This window comes from Kogia breviceps, chromosome 8, assembly GCF_026419965.1.
Source record: "Kogia breviceps isolate mKogBre1 chromosome 8, mKogBre1 haplotype 1, whole genome shotgun sequence".
Taxonomy (NCBI): Eukaryota; Metazoa; Chordata; class Mammalia; order Artiodactyla; family Physeteridae; genus Kogia; species Kogia breviceps.
The window spans coordinates 86580188-86589793 of NC_081317.1; the positions used below are offsets into that span (position 1 = coordinate 86580188).

General features: G+C 49.9%; 1 protein-coding gene and 1 pseudogene across 1 annotated transcript; both read left to right on the forward strand.

The window, feature by feature from the left end:
• Nucleotides 1–343: 343 nt before the first annotated feature.
• Nucleotides 344–6851, forward strand: LOC131760828 (spermatogenesis-associated protein 31D4-like; annotated as a pseudogene).
• A 626-nt stretch (nucleotides 6852–7477) lies between these two features.
• LOC131760830 (ubiquitin carboxyl-terminal hydrolase 10-like) lies at nucleotides 7478–9088 on the forward strand. The gene is made up of 2 exons (XM_059070927.2): nucleotides 7478–7711; nucleotides 7920–9088. Exons 1-2 carry the CDS (start codon nucleotides 7561–7563, stop codon nucleotides 9086–9088), a joined length of 1320 nt encoding a protein of 439 aa, XP_058926910.2. The 5' UTR covers nucleotides 7478–7560.
• The last annotated feature ends 518 nt before the right edge of the window (nucleotides 9089–9606 follow it).

Below are 9606 nucleotides of genomic sequence, written 5' to 3' on the forward strand. Positions count from 1 at the left end.
GTTTCTATCAAACAGTAAAGGGGACCCAGGTAGTATCTGGGTTACAGATGGGACAAGCAGAAAATTTCATTACTGTAAATATATGAAACATGAAAGGATGGAGTTGGAAAATAGGATGGCAGGCTAGGACTGAGGGACCTGGAAGGCCCAGCAGGGGCAGTCTGCTGGACTGGTGGGTGGAGGAGGGGCTGTGGACACACCCTCTCCATGTTGTCCCCTCCCGCACACTCAGAAACCCTTTGTGACTCTTCAGTGTTTTGTGATGCAGGCCTAGGACTGCACCCATACTCAGTGCTCAGTGCTCAGTGCTCATTTAACTTGAGGCAGCCCTGTGGTTCAGACGATGGAATTCGGAAAACCGAATGCTCTCTCAGTTTTGAACAGCGTTACTGAGGCATGTCTGAGCTTCGCCTCAACATTCTTGGATATTGACCCAAACCTCGTCATCCCGTGCGGGTTGGGGTTGCTTATTCTGTTCCTGTGGTTCCTGGTGAGCTTGCCATTTTCACCTACCTTCAGTAAAACCAAAGACATCCGAAAGGTAAGCAACCCTGGGTGAGCCCCCAACAGAGATTCTTTCTTTCTTTCTTTCTTTTATTTTTTAATTTTTTAATTTTTTAATTTTTTAATTTTTTAATTTTTTTTTTGTGGTACGCGGGCCTCTCACTGTTGTGGCCTCTCCCGTTGCGGAGCACAGGCTCCGGACGCGCAGGCTCAGTGGCCATGGATCACGGGCCCAGCCGCTCCGCGGCATGTGGGATCTTCCCGGACCGGGGCACGAACCCGTGTCCCTGCCTTGGCAGGCGGATTCTCAACCACTGCGCCACCAGGGAAGCCCAGAGATTCTTTATTGTTGTTTCCATTTCTATTCCCACATTTTAAAATGAGTTTGGTTGGCTCAGAGAGACACCTAAGATGGGAAGCTCAAGGAGAGGATAGAACATCATCCTCCTAGGAAAAGAAGCCAGCCAGGGCTAGGGGTTCAGGGAGGACTAAGGCTCCCAGTTGAAGCCCATGTCCCATCTGACTGTTGGGAGGACTCCAGGATAAAATCCCAAACAGTAATTTTGTGGCCCTGGGTTGGGTTATTTAGAGAGTTGGGGATCTCTGCAGGAGAACAGACTTCCCTAATGCTTGATCATGAGTACATTGTCACGTCAGGCATCACTCAACAAAGCCTTCCTTTGTGCTGGGCTGATCGGAGCAGCAATGCTGAGCCTCTGAGCAGAGGCTGGAGCCTGAGCTCCAGGATACAGGGTCCTATCTGAGGGACGTGGACATGACTGCTGGCCTCAGATGCTATGCCCTCCTTGGGCAGTTGACTTCTGACTGAGACTATCAAGTGTGGATCTCATAGACAAAAGTCCTTCTTTGAGTTTGTCAAAGAAGAAAAAAATCGAAAGCATTTTAAACCTTTAAAATTGATAAAAGGAAGGAACATAAAGTTCTATTAATTAAAACAGAGTCATATTATTCATGGATAATGAATATCTGAGTTTCCTAGAGAGGAGTGAGAGAAATGAGCCCCAGCCCTTCATTCTTCTCTTTTTGTTCTCAGCATCAGCGCAGAGCCAAGGGGAGAAGGAAAGGAGGAACACCGAAAGGTAAGGTTCTGCCTATCCCCCCTGAACTCTCCAAGGTGACCCTTCCTGCCTTTTCCATGAGATCCAAGGTCCCTGATCTCTGAGGATGTCAACTGCTAGATACAGTTTCTCTCAGAAACCAGAGTTCTCAGAGGAGAGGCTTGTGGGAAGGCTGTCAGAGCCTGAGACACTTCTCAGATTCCCTGCTCTGCTCATTGCTGGGCATGAAGCAGTGATGGGCCTGGGCAATAGGTGTTTCCCGACAGGTGGCCATTGAGATGTCAAGAGTCAGAACTTCTGTGTCCTGACTTTGTAAAAGTCCTTTGACTTCCTGGATGATCAGATTCCTCTTTGAGGTAAATAACCATTGACCTATATTCCTCAAAGGGTGGTTCTGAATATCACATGGGAGAATACATATGAAAGCCCTTTGTGAATGATAAAGCAACATATATTTGAGCTTTGTTATTATTATCATTGACCATGTGATGTGACCCTGTTTCCTAGTTCTTGGGGCTCTCCAAGTCCAATCCACCAAGGGTACCGCTAAAGGACACTCTACTAAGCCTCCTATAAGGTCTCCTTGTTTCTACCTTCACCACTCTTCTGGTTTCCCAGGTTGGAGAACTTTCCAGAGCGATGTAGAGGAGGCAAGGAAGGTGCTTTCTCTTCTGCAAAGGTGACTGAACATTACCTTCTTTCCCATATCCTGCTTTTTAGTGGAGTCTTTGAATTTCTAGGGCCTCAGTGAAGCCTGGGATTGACATGGGAGGGAAAATCCTCAGATTCAGAATGTGAAAGCCTTGGGGAGGGGGATAAAAGATTTATTGTGAGATTAAGGAAGTAAAAGAATGTGCAAGGATAGTATACATTGGGCAGCCATACTTTTGCCAGACCTGCCAGGGTCTCATGTTTGTTCTGGTCCTGGTTGCATCTTTGTACTTCCTGTCTTCTGCAGCCCCCTGGGCCGGCACGATGACATCACCCGCTTTCGTCAACTCTTGTGTCCAGACCCCTTCTGTGAGGTGTGTAATAATGCAACTGCTGAGGTCAATCGGCTGCTACTCCCAGAGGCCCTGGAAGATCCTACTTCCTCTGTGTTCCCGTTGACTTCCACAGCTCCTGTGACTGAGTCATCGTTTGCTCTGTCCCCTGCCTCCTCAACAGTCCCTTCAAGAGACCTAACACCAGCCTCTCTGCCTGAGCCTTCCCCACTGCCCCCCTCCGCTCTCTCCCCTAACCCAATGACCCCCTTAGGTGACTTGTTTTCACCCTCCCCATTGGGTCATTCTCTGGCACCGGAGCCTTTTCCTTCCTTGGATTCCAAATTCCCAGTGGACTATTCCCCACCCCAACCTCTTGCCTTTCCCCCTCTCCTACCACATGACACACAGACAGCAGATCCTGTTCTCCCACGAGAGGCCACTTTGTCTCCGGATACCATCTCCTCTCTTGACCCCACCCTTTCCCAAGATATCAACCCCTTATCAGATTTGTCCCAGGCAGTGGATCACCCCGATTCTTTTGCTTGTCATCATGCACCATCAACTCTGTCTGTTTCACCTCAGCCAGACTGCAGTTTATCTGCCACTCAATCTAAGTCAATTGCCATCTTATTGAAGCCTGTTCCGGAGAACTCACTTCCAGAAAGCCCTGGTGTGTTGTCCACTTGTGTTTCAACACTCAGAGGCACTGATCATTCAAGCCTGTCAGTTTCAGACTTCTCCTCGCGGCAAGCTCATGCCAAAGACTTGTTCCCTTCCACGTTGGCACAATGTGATTTCAATCAAGAGTTTCTTGCCCTCCATTCTTCAGAAGCCTCTTTTGGGGGAGACCCTGCAGCCAACCTTGTAGAGCCTGGTAACCTCTCATTTCTCAGCCCTGATGTCCTGGCACTCCTGGAGAGACAAGTCCAAAAGAGGAGCGATTTCCTGATGTGGAAGGAAAAGGAAAATAAAAAAGATTCTTTTCCAGAACAACTGAGGCCAGACTACCAACTAAATTCTTCAGGGAAAATGTTAGAGTCAGTTGCTGATAAGCATGACTCGGCGGTCTGCCTTCCCTTTTGGAGCAGCAAAGACAAACCAAAGGAGCTGCATGTGCCTCAGCAGCTGCCATATCCTAAGACCCTGGAGGACCATTTACAGCAAAAACCTATGCAGTTCTTCTGGGGTCTCCCATCTCTGCACAGCGAGTCCTTGCCCTCTGCTGTTCATGTCTTGGCTGACAGTTCCTCAATCTTTATTTTCAATAGAAACTCGAATGCCTCCACAGGCCAAGAATCACCAGTGCTTCCTGATCCCCTACCTCTGTCCTTGCCTGAGATTCAGCCTGAACCCTTGCCTCAAACGCTGCCTCAATCTCAGCCACTACCTCTCACTCAGGTCCAGTCCCAGGCCGACCCTCAATCCCCACTCCCAGTCATACCATCTGATCCTCTACCCCAGATTAGGATCTGTGGAGTAAGTTTCCACAGACCTCAGGATGAGTCAGTGTCTCTCTCCTCATCTGAAATTCAACAGCTGGAATGGAACATTTTGCAGAAACAACAGGAAAGTGTGTGGGGTTTACCCTCTGTGGTCCAAAGATCTTGGGAAGACTTTTGTCCATCAGCTACTAACATTCCTTGCCACCGGGCCCCCCAGGCCCATGCTTCAATCTCCATCCTTCCTGGGGAGTTTCCTCTCAGTGATGAACTTTGGAAGAAACTAGAGCATCACCTTCGAAAGAGGCTCATCCAACACCGGTGGGGCCTGCCCCGCAGAGTCTACGAGTCTTTGTCACTGATGTTGCCTCCAAATGGTTTTTCAGAGGCATCTGAGTCGGAGACCAATGATGGAGTCTCACTGATCCCTGTGTCTAAGGGTCAGAGTAGCAAAACTGTAAATGTTGGATTGAGCCAAACTGGAAGCTTCCATGAGAGGAGCTCAGAAATGTTCCAGCGAGAGGAAGATGCGGGGAAGGATCTGGGACACAGCCTAGAGAATGGCCCAAAAGAGCACCTGTTGAATGACCCAAAGAGTTCTTCAGGTAAGGATCTGGGGTATGACTCTGAGAAAGACCTAAACAGTCAGATGGTGAGTCTCTCAGAGAAAAATTCAAGGGTGTCAGCAGAGAGTCTAGGTCAGAGACAACTTGAAAATGTCCTAAAAGTACATTTGATCAAGAAGTTTGAGGAAATAAATGAGGGTCGGCTCCCTAGGACTGTGCATAATTCATGGCATGCTATCAAGCAAACATCGCTTGCTTCTGTGAAATCCCACACCCAAACAAAACAGAGAAGTTTGCCATCATCCGTGGGTGAGGCCCACTCCCTGAATACCTTCCAGAACCTGACTTTTGTTGATTCCAGTGCACTACACATGCTGGAAGCCCATATTAAAAGTTTTCGTATGAGGATGTTGTGGGGCCTTCCCCGCAGGGTCCTTGAATCCATACGGCTCTCTGAATTGAAAGACGCCTCGTTCCAGTCCTTGTCTCATGCCACCTTGCCTTCCTCAACCAATGTGATTTCTGAGGCAGACTCCAAATCTGGGAGCTTCAAGTCCTCTAGAGGAAGCTCTAAATCTCTCCATGGAGACAAAGTGGGCACAACAACAACCCCTGGCCTGGATCGTTCTCTCCCTGCCACCTCACCTGGGGGCAAAGGAGGACAGAGGGTCCTGAGACAATCACACTCTGATGTCAACCGTGGGCTGGCAGAGGATGTTCAGAGAATTAAGGATGCCAGACAGACTCGTCTGCCTGTCTCACTCTGCGTCACAGGGAAAGCAGGTCCTAGACAGACTCAACTTGTCAACAGATATCCCCAAAAGCTGCTTGCAAAGCAAGCTGGGGCCAAATATGAGCCGAAGCATAAGAGTGTGAGTTCCAGTGATAAAGGAGAAATGCAACGGGGCAAAAAGGTGGAGAAGTCAGAACCTGTTTCCATGCCCAAATTGTCTAGGGAGGTAGTCACGGCTGAGGAGTTTGATACTCTTCAATTAAAAACTAGTGACATGTTGACAACTCACAAGCCAGGGAGCTCCCAAATGATAAATGTGAATGAGAACAAAGAAGAAACTACCGTGACCACTGCAAGCCCCCCACCCAAATTACCAGTTTCCCAACATCCTAAGTCATTAGACCTTAAAGAACAACTGTTCAGTGAGTTAAACTTTCAACAGGAGAACAGGGAGCATAGCCAGGCTCAAGGCCAACCTACTGACACATCCCTTGCTTCAGCTAACTTGACTTACGAGGCCTCACTGACTCATGCCCAGGGTGTCTCACGTGGGGACATGGGAGCTTCCCGGGTGCTGCATGTCCATTTGAAGGACAGAGGAATCGGGATGGAGCAACAGCAGGAACCTTGGGTCCCTAAGCATGCCTTAAGGAGGTGCCAGGATAAGAATTTCCCACCAACTGCAAAGAGAGTGAGCCCTCTGGAGCCCAAGGCAGAAGAGCTTGGTGGAGGGGACACAGGGTTGGGGACATCCCAACTTCGGAGGAAGAGCTTCCCTACTCAGGAGATGGTACTAAAGAAGACACTTGCGAGCAAGTCTTCCCAGACCCTATCACAGAAGGGACAGCCTCTTCCTGAAGGCAATGTCAGAAAAAGAATGCAGGACTTCTTGCAATGGTTTTTTTCTGGGATAAAATACAAAAGGCAAGAAGATGCCCAGGAAAAGGGCAGCCCCATATCAGCTGTGCAGAACAGAGGCCTAGTTAAAAGTAGAGCTGCCTTTACTGGGACAACTGCAGCTCAGAAAATCGCGACAGACATGAGGAAGTCCGTAGAGGGGAAACTGGGGTGTCAGCATGTAATTGATGTCACCTGCTCTCAAGGGCCCCTTCGTTCCCCAGTGCAGTTTAGGAAAACTCAGCAAAAGGCAAAAGTGCAGGTCCCGACAGAGCCTGTCCAGGGGCGTCCTTTCAACTACAGGGCTCCCTCCTGTAATGTGACAAATATCAAGTCCCGCCATCAAGAAGCTATCTCTGCTGGCCAGAGTTACCCTCCAAGTACCAGACAGATCAGAGATAAGAAGAGACCCCCCCAGAAAGTTGTGGCATTCAAGGACCAGCGACTGTGTCACAAACATCCCCCACCAGTGTCCCACAGGGAGCCTGTGCCCCCCCCACGCCCCCCCACCAGGCGTCAACCTGGCCAGGCACCCCCAGCTGCGCTCAGCACTGCTGAAGGCACTGTGTTCAGACACCTCTCTACTGTTTAGACAGAAGACACGTCTCCAGAATTTCCAAGGGAGAAGACTTCCCATCCAGAAATAACTCCTTCCTTGTGGAGATTATTGATTCTCCCCAATAAATGTTTATGTAATAATAGTGTATCTTTTCTGTGTACTGTGTTGGCGGCATGGGTTTTGGGTAACTCGGGGCTTATGTGTAAGGGAAAGGAAGGAGATAGTTCAGCTCTTACTGATTGCTTCCTTTGGCTTTGGCTAAAAGGTGACCAGTCCTCTGGAGTTCTTGCTGAGAAATAGATATCGTGCCCCCTCCCTCCCCCGCCATCCCCCCCCAACCCCAAAGCCCATTTCCTCCCTGATGAAATTTGAGGAGATGGGCTTTGTCTTCTGCCGCTTAGCTTAGCCTTAATGAAAACATGTAGCAGCCCACACCTCCCCCCTCACTGAACGTTTTATATCCTTTAGAGAAGTAGGGAAGATAGGTCTTTTATACCTGAGAAGCGTTAAGGACAGGTATACTTTCTCCAAGTAATGCTGAAGAAGAAACAACAGCTTAATCATTATTTAGAACTCAGTGACCAGAGGCTCCTACAGGGGGCTGAACCCTGAATGGCACTATTTGGGCGGAGGTGTTGCTCTACTGGACCCTGGGCTAGTTGCCGTAGGGTCCAGGAACAGCACAGCAGCTGCTTAAGAATCTGTCATGTGGGTATGTGCGGGCGAGAAGATGGCGGCGGCGGGGGAAGCAGCGTGAGGAGTCGGACGAGCGCCGAGGCTCATTGAAACGGGCCGCCATGGCCCTCCGCAACCCGCAGTATATTTTTGGAGATTTTAGCCCTGATGAATTCAATCAGTTCTTTGTGACTCCTCGCTCTTCAGTTGAGCTTCCTCCGTACGGTGGAGCAGTTCTGTGTGGCGCACAGGCCGCTGGTGAGCTGCCCGATGGTAAGCTTGTGCTCTCCTTCATTCCCTGACGTGTGTGCTGGGTGGGCAGGCTTCCTGGAAGCGGTGTTCTGTTGGTCCATACCGTTTGGATAAGCATTCCCTTACTGCTTGGTGTTTTTGCTGTAAGCTATAGCAGATTCAATGCCCGAACCACTTTGACGAATGAATTAAAGTTTGTTCTGTGCTTCAGAGTGCCAGCCGTGCAAAGGGCAGGACTGTCAGAGAATTGAATTTGGTGTTAATGAAGTAATTGAACCCAATGGCGCTTTGCTGAGAACTCCCACCTACAGTATTTCAAGCACATTGAATCCTCAGGCCCCGGAATTTATCCTTAGTTGCACGACTTCCAGAAAGATCCCCAGTGACATCGATAAAGAAGTGAACTACAGCTCAGCTGACTGCCAGTACCCAGGCTCTGCCCTCGCCCTGGATGGCAGCTCTAACGTGGAGGCGGAAGTTTTAGAGAATGATGGCGTCTCGGGTGGTCTTGGACAAAGGGAGCGTAAAAAGAAGAAAAAACGCCCCCCTGGATATTACAGTTACTTGAAAGACGGCGGCGAGGGTGGTCCTTCCACAGAAGCCCTGGTCAATGGCCATGCCGGTCCAGCAGTCCCCAACAGTGTAGGCACGGAGGATGTGGACTCGATGGGTGATGTGCCCCCCGTGGGGACACCCAGGACTTGGGGCAGCCCCCAGGACACCACGGACTTCGTCAGCGACGCCGTGCCTGCTGGTTCTTTCCCCGGAGCCCTTGACAGCGGGGCCAGGACTGCAGGGCAGCCTGAGGGCTGCCCCGGGGCCAACTTGGAGCCCTCTCACCTCCCTGCAGAGGCCAGCAGGGACACCCTGTTGAGGACAGCTGTGGCTCAGCCTGCCGTTGGGACCGATACTACTGAGAACCTTGGAGTCACTAACGGACAAGTACTAGAATCCTTGGGTGAGGGCACAGCTGCCAACGGGGTGGAGTTGCACACTGTGGAGAGCTCGGACTCGGACCCCGCCAAGGCCGAGAGCGGCCCCCCTCGCGCGGACACCCCGGCCTCTGCGGCAGCCACCGCTCCTGCTGGTCAGAGTCAGCCCGCCAAGTCGTGGGCCAGTCTTTTTCATGATTCTAAGCCCTCTGCCTCCTGCTGCTGCTGCTGCTCCTCCTCCTCCTCCTCCTCCTCCTCCTCCTCTTCCTCCTCCTCCTCCTCCTCCTCCTCCTCCTCCTCCTCCTCCTCCTCGCCTGTGGTTTCCATGGAAACTAAGTATTCCCCTCCTGCCACATCTTCCCTGGTCTCTGAAAAGCAGGCCGAAGTCAAGGAAGGGCTGGTTTCAGTTTCCGAAGATCCTGTAGCCATGAAGATTGCAGGTATAGTTCAAAAGACACAAGTGTGAAACCAAGATGGGAGTTGACAGTCTGGGCTAAAAACTTTGGTGGTATGTTGTTACCCAGAGCCGTAGTTGATTGATCACCCGTGTGTTAAGAGGAATTTCTGAATAATGCCTGTACCTTAAATGTTACTAAAAGTATAATGGTATATGAGCAAAATGGGGTGGGGAGGGGGGTGTCATACCTCTATGTTAAGTGGAAAATCCATGTCCTAAACACCACTTTTTTACCAGTCCTTTTCTATTGACAAACGACATTTTCATTTCTTGCCTTTTGATCAAGTGATTGTACTCCATTGTGTGACTGTGTAATAGGCAGTCCCATCTGTGTTCCAGCTGTTGTATACCTTTGGTGTCATAACCCCTGATTTGGACTCACTTTGCATTGTTTCTTTATTTCTCAGGATATAAGAAAGTATTTGGGGTTTTTCCTTTTTAATGCCTATTTTGGATTGAGTAAATGGATTTTACTCAGTTTCAGCACACCAAGGCCAACTCTTGACAAGATGAGAGAAACGGTAACA

What these genes read in the sequence shown, in the direction of transcription:
- LOC131760830 (XM_059070927.2), top strand. Translation starts at nt 7,561, where the DNA reads ATGGCCCTCCGCAACCCGCAGTATATTTTTGGAGATTTTAGCCCTGAT. An exon ending in CGCTGGTGAGCTGCCCGATG is followed by an intron (nt 7,712 to 7,919) that starts GTAAGCTTGTGC and finishes AGCCGTGCAAAG; the next exon opens with GGCAGGACTGTCAGAGAATT.